Genomic DNA, 18212 nt, shown 5'->3' with positions numbered 1-18212 from the left:
GGAAGAACTAAAGTTTACTTTTTGGATTTCTCTAAGTATGAAGTAAAGTTTTGATCAATTATTTGGGGGTAAGTTGATAGAAACATGAAAGATGGACAGTTACAATCCCAACAGATGATCCCATCATCATGTTTGTGGGTAGTTCCTGCGTGGTTAATACTCTATATCAACATACTCCGCCAGACATCTTAACTCCGACACATATCAACACATATACCTAACTTAATGTGTAGTCCTCGGATTAATTCCAGTGTAACTACCTTACTAATGTGATAATCAACATAAACATACACAATCCCAAACAAACTTCTAAAGAATGTGAAGACATTTTTCATTGAGTTCATGATTTCCTACTTGAATCCAGATAATGCTTGAAAAAGACAACCTCTGTAATATGTCCTTTTAGCACAAAACAAAAATGGTGATGTTGTGCATATGAGGATTGAATTTTTGGTTGTTGTCTTGTAATATTTTTTATTGTTGTGGTTGAATAAATGTGTATTATTCAATCATATTTTGACGTGATGGATAATATTAAGTTTTCTTTACAATTTCTTGCTCATGCTTTTCCCCCAGTTCTTTTGGTGGTTTATGTTTGGTTGTTTGGTGTTGTTGAAAACTAAATGTTGTTAATATGTTATGAACTTTTATCATTATTAATACTAAATATACTATATTCTGTTTTGTCTGATCATATCTTTGAACTATGTAACTTCTGTAACATAGAAAAACCTGTGCTTAAGCCGGAATAAGATGAAATATTGTTTACACTTCAGTGACATATCAAGAACACGATTTTCAGTATTAATAGTTATTCTAAAGATAGAGCCCATCTAAAGAACTACTAGAACCTTCACACAAAATACATGTGGGAGTAGTAATCATATCAGCAGGATTCTCTGTTACATACAGACTTCATAATGCAGTACACAACTACTCACCAATAAACATCCCCATGTTAAAGGTATTCTCCAGACTAGACAATTCCTGGTTTTAACAGTGTACCTATAAATTTGTCACCTGCCCATGAATGTAAGAAAACAGGTTTCTTTTTCCTGCCCTCCAGAAAGTTTACTCTTAGATACATGATAAAGTCAGTTACTTACCTGTCTTTTAACTGGGTATCTCAGATACTGTATACATGCTATGTACAGTTCGAGACATGTGGTTTGTTATCTGCAGCCAATCAATGGATGTGGGAAATAGTATAGACACAAACTAAGAGGAATTATTTTTTCAATCACATGGGATGAAACTTTTCTTAAAGGCACTATTTCACACCCCACTTCTCTCAAAATAAATAATGCATTTCTCTCAATAATACTAACTATCAGCCCTCAGGGATACCATATAATTTAAACAGGATTACGTATTTAGATTACAATATTAAATTAAAAAGTTGAATGAATTGATACAATGTTGTATTGAATTGACTCTGGCGCAAAAACATACACGCAACTTGTGATTGAAACCAGTTTGGCAAACACCGACAACACTGCGTGTGACAGTTTTTGATGTACGGAGCAATTGTTTACATTCCATATATGGCAAGTGTTCTCTGTTTGGAAGCTGTTCACCTCGAAGTTTCAATTATCGATTATCAGGGATGATAAAGTCTTTCATTCCATCAATAGGAAGCTAAATTGAGTGCATATGCCCCAATATTTATAATATAGGCCAAAATATTGTCGAAAATGTGTGAAATTGTGCCTTTAAACTGAAATAGAGTGATCATAATTTATTTCACCACTTATGAATGAGCGTGAGTTCCAGTCGTACAGTGAAACAACTGTTATATTTGATGACCTCATGTAATACCCAGTAGTACTGAAGTATTGGTGCCATTGTGAGCTGTTCACATCGAGATGTACAGATGAAATGTTCAGAATCTTCTCTGGAGTCTTTTTCAAGATTGCTAATCAGTATCAATAACTTCAAATGGTGGACACAGTATCTCCTTAAAAAGTGTTGATCGTTTTGAAGATCATGATATCAGAGCATCTTGAGGTGTCAGTTTGAAATGGAACCAGTGTATGTGGCAGTTCTGTTGACCACCCTCTGATGTCACCGTTATTGCTGATTAGAGCATTCAGGACTATTCGTCGCTAGTCAAAAATATTCATGCTCAAATAATTTCAGTGCAGTCCCTAGTTAACTAATCTGTTTATTGGACGTGTAAATATTTAGTGTTTTTCTGTAATCTTTAGAACAGTCCAAAATGTTCTTGCTGAATATTGCAATTGTATCTCCTTTGTGCATGTGCATGATTATGTACTGCCGGATATAGACCATTGCTTCTTAGATATCATCATCAACATCAGTGTGTTATGTTGTTGAATAATGTTTACAATCGTAAAGAGTCAGTTTTCTAATTTTTCTATCAGCAAATTTTATCTTGTGTAATAAATTCTCTAAAAATGATTAAAATGAATTTAACTTTTCTTAACAGATGAACCAATCACATTTTGAGGTTTGGTTACTCATATATTCTTCATTAAGTTTATGTACAAATTTTCTAATTCAATCTCTTTAACTTTTTAATGTTGCTCATGATGTACCCCAAGTTGCAGCTATGAAATATTCTTCATGCAGGATTGTGGAAAGATTTTGAAAAGTAAAATCAGTAATGACTGACTTGTGGCGTGTCATGAGAGTTTTTCCTTTATCCGGCTGCTGTGTGTAGTGAGATGGAGTATACAGGCTATCTTCTAGTGAATCACCGATGCCTACACAAGCATATCTTATTGTACAAGTCCCATTCCTATGTTTCAGGTTTCGTCTTTGGTGATTGTAATGATATGAAAATAAAATTAATGCAGCTTCATTTTAATTACTGTGACATTTGCAGTTCTCTGAGACTCTTTTGACAAATGCTTTTGTGGTCTGAGTTGTGTTTTATGATAGTTCTGGTGAACTATTGGCGGCTGTTCTGTGTTTTCGACAGTTTCAGTCTCAGTGCAGATGCACTGCCCACAGTTACTCTTAGTGCAGATGCACTATCCACGTTTTTTGCCTTTATGAGTTGTGATCCTTTGACAATGGTCAGGATCACTAAACTCCCAGAGTACTCTCACAGCAGCAGGATATAGGTCAACTTTTCACCTATGTATTTACATGTATCTAGACTTCACCTTGTATACTCTTTCACTAACTGCCATCACTCATGCATATATCTACTTTAACTAACATGCAGGCTTCCAAAAGCGGCCAAAGACCAAGCTCACTTAACTTGTCTGCTACCACATCTGCCCTCCAGGTGAGTGGGTCTGTCTAATTCACCCATACTGACAGCCATACATGGAATAATCCTTGATTAATGTAGGGCTTCAGGATGTAGGTATGGTTGAAAACTTCTGTCAGTCTGTAGAGTCAGTAGGTATGTAGGTATGGTTGGAGTCAGTAGGTATGTAGGTATGGTTGAAAACATATTTCAGTCTCAGTTCGTAATTATTCTATCCTGATAAACTTATTGTGATGTGTAATAAGAGTTATGACAGTTCAATGATGATCCAATTCTATTTAATTTTGTTGAAATGTTGAAAACAAAATACATGGAGCATTAATTTAATGTGTTTAACTGTATGAAACATATCCGAGTCCCAGCAAAAGTGAAAGCTTATACATTGCTATCCTAGTCATGTATGTGAGATGTTACCAATATTCCAAATATGTGACAGCTAGGATGCATCCGACATGGGCATCACATATCATTATGTGACGAGGCATAGCTTTAAACACGACAAGGCTACCACCGACAACCCCATGTTGTAGTCTTAACATTTGGTGCAACAAAGGTTCATTGGACTGATTTTAAATAGAAACATTAATCAGTCCTACATGTGGGTAATTATGGTCACTAAATGGTAATTGCTTATGTTGCCATAGACCAAAAATTTCCAACTTAAATTGTTACCTCATCGCTTTATTCATCAATGTTAATGTACACAGTGTTCAGCTCAGAAAACAAACCAAACATGTCGCTTATACTCACACTGAGAAGTGTGTGTTGTAGATGACTTTGAGAAGCCTAAATATATTTCAAATGGTATTGAACTAGAGGAGAAATATCCATTAATTTGTTTTTAAACTTATTAATTATCATCACTGACAGATGTAAATAGATTTTCAAGGGATCAAGTTTAATCTGGTTCTTATGTAAGACTTTTGTTTTCTTGTCATCGGATATAATAAAGAGAAGTGTGGCCGCACAAGCCTTACACAACCAGAATGATGCTCAAACATGTGCTTGTTATGCAAGTTCCTTGAATAAAAATATTCCTGGAAAATCAATAATGGGTGATTCATAGACTCCTGGTGAGATAGGTTGGAAGGTATCTGATTGTCTTGTGAATCTCAGTCTGTGTTTGCTTCATATTTCTTAAAGAAGAAATCCCTGCAGCAAAGAAATCAGATTTAGTGTCTCTCCAGACTTAGTGATCAGCATTTATACATAAAATAGAGACACGTCTGCTGTAGTTGACATCAATAAATTTTCCTTTCAAGTATTCACTTCATGATGGACCCATGAATGGAAGGTTTCTGGTTGCCAAGAACTCCCATATATCATGCTTAACATCTGGGTTTGATTTCACTCACGAAGAAGCCCATTTCTGGTGTCCCTAACTGAGATTTACTAATTACTCAATGACACGCAGTGATGATGGAGATCAGTGGATGGAGGGTTGTGATTACAACAGTTTTGTAGGAAATAATAACATCATGACAAGGACCAACTCCTGCTTCAGCTGCACAGTAGATGTTGAACATCACTGAGATTAGAGGTATTTTTGACAAGTATCACATATGTTGACAGACCATTGAGCCTTTTACTTATAATCCTTTTAGCAGAGTGTAGAGTTAAAATTCACTGAGGCTATCATGTTATTGAAATAGATCTACAGTAAGCATAACAGAATCAAACTACAGTCAAATCCCGATGAGTCGAATGCCGGTGTCTCGAATATTATGCATAACTCGAAGTACCTGTCGGTCCTGACCATTCCCTGTTATAGTTGTCATCATTTGAATACCGGTTTCACGAATTCGTCTCATAAATACACACGATAACTCGAGAAGGAAATTTGGTTTCATGAGATTCAAACAACAGCAATCTTGTATACATAAGCCGAAGTCAGTCAATGAGAAGTTGATTAGTCTAGCAAACTGATCAAATTAACAAACCAGCTGCTCACACCTTTCCGCCATTGACGGGTGAGTTCAAAAGGCAGATTAGTGATTTTACAGAAATCACTGTCTGTGCTAATCAGACTGGAACTGATAAGGTGCCCCTATTAGTGATAGGGAAATCAATAGGTAAACAAATGCTTAGGTGGAGGAATTAGGACTGGATCATCTTCTTTTCTACCCTCATAGACATACCTATGTCTCGAATACATCGATAAGACAAATTTATTACTTGGTCCCCAGAGATTCGACTCATCGGGATTTGACTGTATATAGAAGTTAAGTCCAGCTTCTTTAATGTTGTTTTCTTTTACAACCATGCCATCCCACTGTAATCATGTAATCTTGCACACAGTATATCAGCATGTGTGTCAGTGGTGTCATCTACACAGGTGGTGGGTGTTCCCTCTGTAACCTGTAGAGCTCTTGTGTATTTAGTATCTCACTAAACTTGTACAAAATCCTGTCCTGTTGTTGATAGGGGAGCTTTGCAAGGCAGTACTCCAGAGGTATAAACACAGTCTTCCTAAATGGGAAATAGTTTTTTCTGTAATAAATTTCATGCTGCAATGTGTTCCAAAATAGTTGATACATTTCTGTTACGTGTTGATGCTGTTTGACACCTGTAGAGATCGGGTTATTATAAATGTGAACTTGTGTTTCTTTGTGCTCTTTAGTTTCATGTTCATGATATGAACCATGTTCTGGACCCGATAAGCTGCAACATTGCTGACTGTTGGCAACTTTCACTCAACTACAAAAAACAAAAGTACTTTGTCAATATTCACAAAGATTCTACTGCTTAATAAAGTGGAAACAGGGGGACTATTTGTCCCCAATGTTGTGCTACTTTTCTGATAGGCCGTGTTGTCAGAAATAAGTTTAATAGTATCATATCCTTTAGCAGCCTACAGACCATTAGCTAGCCAGCCTGGATGACACATTGCATTATTCCATAGAACTTGAAAGAAAGAGTAGATAATTTTTCATTTGTCACAGGATGGAGTATTTGTCCTTCAGAACATTGATTGTACCAGAGGATGTTCTTATAATGCAATAAGATACCATTCATGTTGATTACCAAGAGTTATTCCAGGACCTTTACCAATCAGATAGACCTGATTGATTGTCAGCATGGACACCAATAATCATTAATATGTATTCTGTAACTTTCCTTCACCATTATGACCTGTAGGAAATATGGTCTAGACTAGGTCCAAGTACCACATGCTTCTTGTAATTTCCTGCTGGTGCTACATGATACTAAGTGCTGGGAGAGGGCAAGGGCTGTGAGGCTAAGTGATTTGGGTGTTTGTTTGGGGTCCAATAGGCTAACACTTAGACTCTGAATATATATAATTTTGATAAAAACAAATAATTCCTTTTAAATTAAAAAGTAGGCCCAGTGAGATGGGAGATTCAGAATCAGGCTTGCTTCATTTAGGGCTGTTTGCAGAAAGAGCTGTTTAATGAGGCGCATAGCAAGCCAATTTTTCGTGTAAGCCTGATAGGTTGCAAAGCTTTATATTTAGATAGTATTGAGGGCTTTCCCAACCTTTTTGGCAAAAATCGTGTAAGCCCTGCCTTTTTTTAAAATGGTAGCTACGCCCCTGTTAATGAAACCTTTGTCACCAATGAGAGTTATCTCCCCTAGACTTGTGATGACAGGCGGATGGGGAAATAATGTGGTTCAGGTACTGTGAGACAGACTAGGGCCCCAACTGTCATTTTTAGTAAAGTAGCTGTAGCTGAGAGCTGTGGAAAGTTCTTCCAACTTTCTTGATGAATGCCATGGTAACACATGTTTGACTATCATAACACAGCTTCATCTCTCCCCTGAGTATTCAGTTGTAAATACAGTACATTATCCTGTCAGAAATACACAAACATGTTTGACAGTGTGAGCATCATGGTTTCAATAAGTGGCAGGTTGTGTATCATAGCTACCATACATGTGACAAGATGTGGGGTGCTTGGACACTTATTCTATGAGGGAATATCATCAAGGGACTGACAAACCTGAGTCATTGCAAGATATAAACTAGAATTTGTTACTTGTTGGGTAATGTTGGAAACTTCGGACCCTCCATGACATAGCGAAGATTAGCCTGGTGTTTCTATCTGCATGTTAATATTGGACACTTTGCAGAAAGCCTTGAAAGAAAAGGAAGAGCATATAGAACAACTGTTGAGAGAGCTCGACCTTGAAAGAGCTGAAGTGGCAAGAGCAGCCGCACAGGTGGATGAGGTAAGGGAGATAACTTTCTTTTATCTATGATTACAGAGAGCAATATGGCGATTTGACTGAGTATTGAAGACCTTTGGTAGGTTACAATGTTCAGTACGATGATTTATACGTGAATATGTTACCAAGTAGGACAATTAGATGTTATGTTTATATGCATGTCTAGTTTGACTACAGAGTATGATCTTTTATGTCCATTTTGACTATAGATTATGAGCTTGTACATCCATTTTGACCCTAGACTATGAGCTTGTATGTCCAGTTTGACGAGAAACTTTGAACATTTGTACATCCAGTTTGACTTTAGACTATGAGCTTGTATATCCAGTTTGACTGCAGACTATGATCTTGTACGTCCAGTTTGACTTTAGACTATGAGCTTGTATATCCAGTTTGACTGCAGACTATGATCTTGTATGTCCAGTTTGACTGCAGACTATGATCATGTATGTCAAGTTTGACTGCAGACAATGATCTTGTATGTCAAGTTGGACTGCAGACTATGATCTTGTATGTCCAGTTTGACTGCAGACTATGATCTTGTATGTCAAGTTTGACCTTAGACTATGAGCTTGTATATCCAGTTTGACCTTAGACTGTGAGTTTGTATATCCAGTTTGACTGCAGACTATGAGTTTGTATATCCAGTTTGACTGCAGACTATCATCTTGTATGTCCAGTTTGACTTTAGACCGTGAGTTTGTATATCCAGTTTGACTTTAGACTATGATCTTGTATGTCCAGTTTGACCTTAGACTGTGAGTTTGTATATCCAGTTTGACTGCAGACTATGATCTTGTATGTCCAGTTTGACCTTAGACTATGAGTTTGTATATCCAGTTTGACTGCAGACAATGATCTTGTATGTCCAGTTTGACCTTAGACTGTGAGTTTGTATATCCAGTTTGACTGCAGACTATGATCTTGTATGTCCAGTTTGACCTTAGACTGTGAGTTTGTTTATCCAGTTTGACTGCAGACAATGATCTTGTATGTCCAGTTTGACCTTAGACTGTGAGCTTGTATATCCAGTTTGACTTTAGACTATGATCTTGTATGACTTTTTAGACAGTTTGTACCTTTGACTGACTGAGCTTGTATATCCAGTTTGACTGCAGACAATGATCTTGTATGTCCAGTTTGACCTTAGACTGTGAGTTTGTATATCCAGTTTGACTGCAGACTATGATCTTGTATGTCCAGTTTGACCTTAGACTATGAGCTTGTATATCCAGTTTGACTGCAGACAATGATCTTGTATGTCCAGTTTGACCTTAGACTGTGAGTTTGTATATCCAGTTTGACTGCAGACTATGATCTTGTATGTCCAGTTTGACTGCTGTGAGTTTGTATATCCAGACTATGATCTTGTATGTCCAGTTTGACCTTAGACTGTGAGTTTGTATATCCAGTTTGACTGCAGACTATGATCTTGTATATCCAGTTTGACTGCAGACTATGATCTTGTATGTCCAGTTTGACCTTAGACTGTGAGTTTGTATATCCAGTTTGACTGTAGACTATGATCTTGTATGTCCAGTTTGACCTTAGACTGTGAGCTTGTATATCCAGTTTGACTTTAGACTATGAGCTTGTATGTTCAGTTTACCTTAGACTGTGAGTTTGTATATCCAGTTTGACTTTTGACTATGATCTTGTATGTCCAGTTTGACCTTAGACTGTGAGTTTGTATATCCAGTTTGACTGCAGACAATGATCTTGTATGTCCAGTTTGACCTTAGACTGTGAACTTGTATATCCAGTTTGACTGCAGACTATGAACTTGTATGTTCAGTTTACCTTAGACTATAAGATTGTATGTCCAGTTTGACTGCAGACTATGAGTTTGTATGTCCAGGCTGAGGGTGAACTGACCAACGTGAAGCAGGACAAGGAACGGATCCTGGCTGACAGTGAGACACAGATCTTGCAGCTGAGGGCCATTGTCCTGGAGTATGAGAAGGAGAAGAAAGAAATGACAGTCAAACTGGAGGAAGAGAGGAGGTTGGTGCATTAAACAACATTCATTCACTTTTATGTTATACTGTATTTCCACATTGTGATCAGGTATGTCATTGTGATGGAGACCCCCCTTTGTAACAGATATCTCATTGTGATGATAACCTCCTTTAGGACAGATATGTCTTTGTGATGGTAACCCCCCCCCTTCGTAACAGATATCTTATTGTGATGATAACCTCCTTTAGGACAGATATGTCTTTGTGATGGTAACCCCCCCTTCGTAACAAATATCTTATTGTGATGATAACCTCCTTTAGGACAGATATGTCTTTGTGATGGTAACCCCCTTTGTAACAGATATCTCATTGTGATGATAACCTCCTTTAGGACAGATATGTCTTTGTGATGGTAACCCCTTCGTAACAGATATCTTATTGTGATGATAACCTCCTTTAGGACAGATATGTCTTTGTGATGGTAACCCCCCCTTCGTAACAAATATCTTATTGTGATGATAACCTCCTTTAGGACAGATATGTCTTTGTGATGGTAACCCCCATTTTAGTCTGTTTGCAGTGAAAACGTACTGATGAATTACACTTTAAACAAAAACAAATCGAATAAAGTGAAATTAGAAGTGCGAATCCTCATGATTTTACCTTGCCAATTAAACATTTAAATCTCAGAATTTTATTCAACTTAGGATAAAAGTTGTTTAACAAAAGATCATAGTTTCAAATCGCTATTATTGGTTTGTATTACAAGGGGGTGTGCACATTAAATGAAACAATAATAGCGATTTGAATCTATGATCGTCTATTAAACAACTTTTATCCTATAAAGTTGAATAAAATTATGAAATTTAAATGTTTAATTGGCAAGGTAAAAATTATGAGGATTCGCAATCTTAATTTCACTCTATTTGATTTACTTTTTTGTTTAAAGTGAAATTCATCGGTATGTTTTCACTGCAAACAGACTATAGTGACAGGTATGTCTTTGTGATGATAACCCCATTAGTAACAGGTATGTCTTTGTGATGATGATAACCCCATTAGTAACAGGAATGTCTTTGTGATGATAACCCCATTAGTAACAGGTATGTCTTTGTGATGATAACCCCATTAGTAACAGGTATGTCTTTGTGATGATAACCCCCATTAGTAATAGGTATGTCTTTGTGATGATAACCCCCATTAGTAACAGGTATGTCTTTATGATGATAACCCCATTAGTAACAGGTATGTCTTTATGACGATAACCCCCATTAGTAATGGGTATGTCTTTATGACAATAACCCCCATTAGTAGCAGGTATGTCTTTATGATGATAACCCCATTAGTAACAGGTTGTCTTTGTGATGATAACTCTCATTAGGAACAAGTATGTCTTTATGATGATAACCCCATTAGTAACAGGTATGTCTTTATGATGATAACCCCATTAGTAACAGGTATGTCTTTATGATGATAACCCCATTAGTAATGGGTATGTCTTTATGATGATAACCCCATTAGTAACAGGTATGTCTTTATGATGATAACCCCATTAGTAACAGGTATGTCTTTATGATGATAACCCCCATTAGTAATGGGTATGTCTTTATGACAATAACCCCCATTAGTAGCAGGTATGTCTTTATGATGATAACCCCATTAGTAACAGGTATGTCTTTATGATGATAACCCCATTAGTAACAGGTATGTCTTTATGACGATAACCCCATTAGTAATGGTATGTAATGGGTATGTCTTGACAATAACCCCATTAGTAACAGGTATGTCTTTATGATGATAACCCCATTAGTAACAGGTATGTCTTTATGATGATAACCCCCATTAGTAACAGGTATGTCTTTATGATGATAACCCCATTAGTAACAGGTATGTCTTTATGATGATAACCCCATTAGTAACAGGTATGTCTTTATGAACAATAACCCCCATTAGTAACAGGTATGTCTTTATGATGATAACCCCATTAGTAACAGGTATGTCTTTATGATGATAACCCCATTAGTAACAGGTATGTCTTTATGATGATAACCCCATTAGTAATGGGTATGTCTTTATGACGATAACCCCCATTAGTAGCAGGTATGTCTTTATGATGATAACCCCCATTAGTAACAGGTATGTCTGTATGATGATAACCCCCATTAGTAACAGGTATGTCTTTGTGATGATAACCCGCATTAGTAGCAGGTTGTCTTTATGATGATAACTCCCATTAGTAACAGGTATATCTTTGTCACCATAACCTCCTTTAGGACAAGTGTATTATTATCCCCCGCAACGTGTTGTGCGGGGGGTATTAAAATGGACTCCGTCCGTACGTGCGTCCATCCGTCCATCCATCCGTGCACATTTGTCTTTTCCGGAGCAGAACTCTAAAACCGTTCAATATTTCTTCACCAAACTTGGCACATACATAGATCTTGTGGTGTACTGGTGCCTTTTGGTAGTTTTGGAATTCTGAATAAAATATTTTTGGCGTTTCCATGGCAACAAGTTCGACTTAGCCTGAAATTAGTGGTAGTACACTTTTCCGGAGCTGAACTCTAAAACTGTTCAATATTTCTTCACCAAACTTGGCAAATAGATAGATCTGGTGGTGCACTGGTGCCTTTTGGTAGTTTTGGAATTCTGAATAAAATATTTTTGTCATTTCCATGGCAACAAGTTCGACTAAGCCTGAAATTAGTGGTAGTGCTCTTTTCCGGAGCAGAACTCTAAAACCGTTCACTATTTCTTCATCAAACTTGGCACATAGATTGGTCTGGTGGTGTGCTGGTTCCCTTTTGGTAGTTTTGGAAATCTGAATAAAATATTTTTGGCATTTCCGTGGCAACAAGTTTGACTAAAACAGAAATTAGTGGTAGTGCACTTTTCCGGAGCAAAACTCTAAAACCGTTCACTATTTCTTCACCAAACTTGGCACATGCATAGATCTGGTGGTGTACTGGTGCCTTTTGGTAGTTTTGGATTTCTGAATAAAATATTTTTGGCATTTCCATGGCAACAAGTTTGATATAGACTGAAATAAGTGATAGTGCTCCTTTCTGGAGTATTTTGCTATTGTGGGGGGATATTGATGACTTTGTCTTCTTGTTGTTACTGTTTTCCCATACAGATAGTTTTGTCCTTCATTCGCTGCCTTATTTAGGCCAGAATGATAGCTTGTTTGTGTGAACAAGTCCTTGAATGTCTTGGAAGTCATTTTTGTCAATATATTTTTGCCCAAGGCATTGAAGCTATGTAATATACTTTGCTTCCTGAATAAACGTTTTGCGATGGACCCCATGCTCACATGTCTCTATGTGTTAACAGGAAAGTTGAAGATCTGCAGTTCCAGATCGAGGAGGAAGTCATCAGCAAGGATGATCTGGAGGTAAGGGACCAGTATAGTGTATAGTTTGGTTGGTTGGTGTTTAACGCTGCACTCAGCAATATTCCTGCTATATGGCGGCGGTCTGTAAATAATCGAATCTGGTCCAGACAATCCAGTGATCAACAGCATGACCAATCTATGCAAGGGATAAGATGACATGTGTCAACCAAGTCTTCAAGCCTGACCACTCTATCCTGTTAGTAGACCACAAGACATTTAACAAGGAACTCCCATGTGGATTGTGGGTGCCTTCACTGTCTTTATGATAACTAGTAGTTAATGCAATTACTATCTGGCTGATTGTTTGTCATTGAGACTGTTATAAAGCACATGTTCGCCTTTTCCAGACTTGACTATATATCATATTATGACAGCATTCACTCAGTGGCAACTGCACCTCCTTTGTGTTCATTGTGTTCACTTTTGATCATAATTTACTGACAGAGTCGAACTGAAGAAGATGAGGCCAAGTTGCGGGAGCTGGAACGTGGCCATAAACGCGAGAAGGAGCGAGCTGACAAGTTAGAGCAAGAGCTGGCAGCTCTCAGGGTGAGTCTGGGACCAGGGTTTGGATATACATAGTATTGTAGTTGTAGTGCTCTATCCCATGTTATGTGGCTGGCTGTGTCTTGAAATGTGAAGGTTAGGGTGTAACATGTAATGTAGTGACAAACATATTATTGCTGAGACAGCATGTGATGCAACCATATTATATGGAAGTGTGAGTGAGTGAGTTTAGTTTTACGCCGCACTCAGCAATATACCAGCTGTATTGCGGCGGTCTGTAAATAAATCAAGCCTGGACCAGACAATCTAGTGATCAACAGCATAAACATTGATCCACGCAACTGAGATACAATGACATGTGTCAACCAAGTCAGTGAGCCTGACCATTCAATCCCATTAGTCACCTCTTACAAGCATGGGTTGCTGAAGATCAATTCTAACCTTGATCTAAACGTGAAAGAGCCTGAAGACAGCACCCCAAAAGTTTACATGTCTAATTCCATTAACATTGCAAATAGTTTTCCTCCTTTATGTGAAAGAGGAAAACTATTTGAAATGGTAATGGAATTAGATATGTAAACTTTCGGTTGCTGTCTCGAGGGAGAGATTACACCTCCAGAATCTGGAAAACTTTTGTTAAATGTCCCCACGTGGGCCCTTGGTCCCCCTGAACACTATGATTATGTGACAACTGCATCATGAGGATTGGGTGTTCGTAAACTGTCACATGGTTGCTGGTGTGTCACACACCTCAGACCGAAGGCATTATGCAGTTGATTGTCACCACTGAAGTTTCTGCCTACTCTTTATCCATCTCAACCATGATTACACAGTGCCATTTAGAAAGGGGTCAAATGTAACATGTTAATTTTGGGATTACACTTTCTTAGTAAAGTACATATTCTAGTACTTTTGTTGGGTTGAGTCCAATCCAGGAAGTCGCGGTGGCTGAGCGGGTTAGGCTTTGTGTGCTGGCGATTAGGTGCCTGACCGTGAAGGTGTGGGTTTGAATCCCGGATGGGACTCAACCCAACAAAAGTACAAGAATCTGTACTTTACTAAGAAAGTGTAATCGGGGAAGGCAGGGGCCATGGGCCATTTTGCACACTAGAATAAAAAATGGCCCATTAAAAGTTTGAAGTTTACTATTGATACAAGGGCAGTGGCCCATTCTAAATTCAGAAAATAGCTAATAGTCCTGAAAATGGCCCATTGTCAAAGTTCTCTATCCCAATCCCTGTATCAGTTTATTGATATCTGATATATAATGTCCATATTGATGTGTGAAACAGTACCCATTCACACTCCCTTGTGTTTCCAAACTTGGAGTCCGTTGTTGATTCCTTTCAGGATATGGTCACCCAGCAGCAGACAAAATTGAAGACTGCTGATGAAACCCAGACAACCTACCTGGATCAGATGGAGGAACTCACCTATAAACTCACCCAGGCGGAGAACAAGATCAAGGCGTTTGAGGCGTCAAGACTCGAGGAAGGTGCTAAGGTAGGATTATGGAGGATGTGTGTAAAGCACTTTTCCAGGTGCATTTTGTTAGATCAGCAATCAAACCATAATAATTTCAAACAGTGTGTTTTCTTATTTTCTGTAGTTCTGATTGGCTAACTTGTATCCGTCTCAGATTGGTTGATGCTCTGGGGATATGACTTTTATTCAGAACACAAGTCTTTCTTGTAGGTCCACATTGATTTATTCTGGTACAGGTTACAGGAGGTGGCTCTGAACTCTCAGATTCAGACCGAACTGCCTAGCACTGCTGGTTCACAATTATATACGAATGTTGTGACATAATAATAGTGTGCAGTTAAGGGCTCTATTTTCATGATGAATATGCAGATGTTTCCCACTTTCAGTGCCTTTGATTGATGCTAGTAGGATATATTGATAGCTTGTCATTGGTTTCTTGTATCAAGATTGTCAACCAACTCTTGACATTCGACTTCAATGACAACTATTTGACAGGTCTTGTTGAAACATTAACATTAATGAAGATACCCATCTGACTGATCAGTTGATTGCCATTTTGTCGTTTGTTTTCATAATGCTTAGTTTAACACTGGAGAACCTTATGAAGACCTGTATGTTTAGTCTGAAGATTAGCACTGGATATGGTTAGGTTATCTCCCTTTGACCATGATTTCTCATTTTTAGACGAGCCAGGTGGGCATGGATCTTGCAGAGAAGACGAACCGGGTGTTGGAGTTGGAGGAGGCAATGTCGTCACAGAGGAAGGAGATCAAACAGCTCCAGGACAAGCTGGTGGAAGTGGTATGTCATAGGCTAGCTGTAGGACTAGTGCCATGCAATCTGACTAGATGATGTGAATAGGACCTATATTGGTAGTACATGCAAGATGTCCAAAAGTCTCATGGACAGTCTCTTTAACAATGAGGTTAACGTCTTCATATACCACCAGTATAACGAGTCATTTATAAAAATGCATTGACCTTACATCGTGTAACTGTGAAGATTATGAGAATAACATTTTTGAAGTCATAGTTCATCTATTTTCATTCAATCAAATGTAAATGAGTGTTTGCCTTATGGTATCATCAGGGTAATTTTTACGGGAAGCCAAAGTTTTTTATTTGCTTGAGCTGCTTTTTTGGTCATCTTGAAAACATATTTGTCTGGCTTTGCTTGATTTGCTATTTTTCATCAATTTGAAATCATTTGAATTCATTTCCCAGACACTTTGATACAAAACTTCAAATCCTCATAAGGAAAATCTGTGTAGGAATATAAAAATTGTATAGGATAAATTAGTTAGCTTATCTTTTGCATGCCATGACTGGTTTTGTGCCCAAATCAAACTAGATACTGCATTTCCATCTGAATCGTTCATTTAGCTTGGTTCATGTATCACAAGATTAGGAGGCAGTACCCTGAGTAGCATGGTCCAGTGAGGAGTGGTCAGTGTTTGTGCCCACAACACGCTGCTGTACAGTCCCCTGCTGTACACTGTACGTGTCATGTACAGATGGCATCAGACAAATGTATATTCTTATTTCAGCTGTCTTCTTTTGATCTTTTACAAGTTTCATTCTGACTTCTGAAATGAAATCCGTTTTCCATAAATATTGTGTCCTGTCCAGTGAATAAGTTATCACAGGTTCAGAAAATTTATTCACAGCAAAATGTTCACTAAACAGCACTTAAAGGGACCAGTAATTATTTTTCACTGAAATAATGCCAGAGGCCACAAATATGTGAATATTCAAGAATTACTAGATCTTTACAAGAAATATGATACAAAAACATCTGTGAAAATTGTTTGGATTAGATTTAATGACATAAACTATTTCATGTTCATTCTGAGGTTGGAATTTGTTTCTGACAAATCAACGTTTGTACAGTTGAGATAGTTTTTCATTTAAGTATGGTGATATATATGGTCAAGAAACTTGTGAAAGAGCGTGAGAATTGCTGATGTTATTAATGAACAATTACTCTCCATCTCCCTTAGCTGCGAGGGTTGCGTGACCTGATGCATCTGTTTGAAGACGAGACGAACTTCGTTCGCTACTAACACTAGTGTAGCCCTATACTAACTTCACCACTGTATAGGTAAGGGTAGGCCACACAGTAATATCAGCACTTCAGTATCATATAAACCTGGCTGCTCTACTTTGAACATCTTTGTAAATCACACTAAAGAAAATTTCATTGATATGCATGTCATCACCAAGTTTTATTTCTTGCAACTCTTATTAATGAAAGACGTGTCACTGGAGAAATTGATAACTGTACCCAATTTCATAATTATATGTGCCAAAGTCAATACATGTCTCATATGTTCAAAGAAAATAGTGTCATGATGAGGATGAGTTCATAAGAAACGAATCGTGTCCACAAAATTACTTTCAAATTGAAACATGTCTAGTTATGGGCAATGATTTGACATGCAAGAAGGATCGTTTGCTATCATTTAACATATGTACAATAATAATAATACTATCAACAAAATAATAATAATGCATTTCTATAGTGCCTAGAATCCATCAGTAAGGTGCTCAGTGTATTGTCTTTGTATTCATCCAAAATTCGTAAGAAAAACTAGCTTATTTTACGTGCATCATGTCTTCAACCCTTTTATGATTGGCCTAGCTTTGAGCCACACTTACATCAAGTGAATGTTTGACAGCTAGCAAGACCTGTTTGCTTGACACTATACTCAACTTAGAGCAGCTAGCTATGTGTTTTGATGCATGATCCAGGCATTGTTTGTGTACAGAATATCCATGTGCATACTCTGTTTTGTTTTAAATTCTCAGCATTGTGCGTCATGTCTGGTGATGGTACAAGCATAATTTTGTCTTAGTTAATTGAAAATATTCTAATGTGATTTAAAAAGTGAATTCCAAAGTTTAAAGAAGTAAATACCTAAACACAAGATAATGTTAGTCAAACTGAAATCATGTTTGAATTTAGAATTTACATTTTTATATCATATGACATCTGAGAGAGTACATGTGAAAGAAGAGCAGATCTTAGGCCATTAAGCCACTTAGCAAGCCTGATTCATTTCAGGCACTGTTATGGATTAAAGCCAAACTCTGAAAAACAAAATTTTATTGTAAAGAAAAAAAGTAACATTTTATTTGATATCATGTGTTATTTTTAATTTTATTAAGGCAGTAGGGTAGCCTTGTGGTTAAAGCGTTCACTCGTCAAAGACCCATGTTCGATTCCCCTAATGGGTACAATGTTTGAAGCTCATTTCTGGTGTCCCCACCATGATATTGCTGGAATATTGCTAAAAGCGGCGTAAAACTAAACTCACTTATTTGATTTTGTGAAAATGTTAGGCCTAGTTAGAAATGAGGATCCTGTAATGATGTATGTTGGTAAAGATTTGTACAACTTTCATAGCACATACAGAGAAGACATGCATGCCACTTTTGGC

The 18212-nt window shown here is 37.5% G+C and overlaps 1 protein-coding gene across 2 annotated transcripts in view; it reads left to right on the top strand.

Moving 5' to 3' along the window:
- LOC124264353 (CAP-Gly domain-containing linker protein 1-like) overlaps positions 1–18212 on the top strand; it is a 133174-nt gene that overhangs the window by 51409 nt on the left and 63553 nt on the right. Inside the window, exons 7-14 of one of the 2 annotated variants that reach the window (XM_046699111.1) lie at positions 2450–2470; positions 3194–3256; positions 7334–7432; positions 9288–9433; positions 12721–12781; positions 13226–13330; positions 14639–14791; positions 15458–15574. In XM_046699111.1, coding sequence (XP_046555067.1) covers positions 2450–2470; positions 3194–3256; positions 7334–7432; positions 9288–9433; positions 12721–12781; positions 13226–13330; positions 14639–14791; positions 15458–15574 — 765 coding nt within the window. Of the gene's footprint in view, positions 1–2449; positions 2471–3193; positions 3257–7333; positions 7433–9287; positions 9434–12720; positions 12782–13225; positions 13331–14638; positions 14792–15457; positions 15575–18212 lie in introns of those variants that run through there. The other variant, XM_046699117.1, reaches the window with a different exon arrangement.

Source organism: Haliotis rubra, unplaced genomic scaffold (assembly GCF_003918875.1).
Source record: "Haliotis rubra isolate DU_JTF1 unplaced genomic scaffold, ASM391887v1 Scf1205, whole genome shotgun sequence".
NCBI classification, from domain to species: domain Eukaryota; kingdom Metazoa; phylum Mollusca; class Gastropoda; order Lepetellida; family Haliotidae; genus Haliotis; species Haliotis rubra.
The sequence above is the reverse complement of the archived record's forward strand: the minus strand, read 5'-3'. Positions and strand labels throughout refer to the sequence as shown.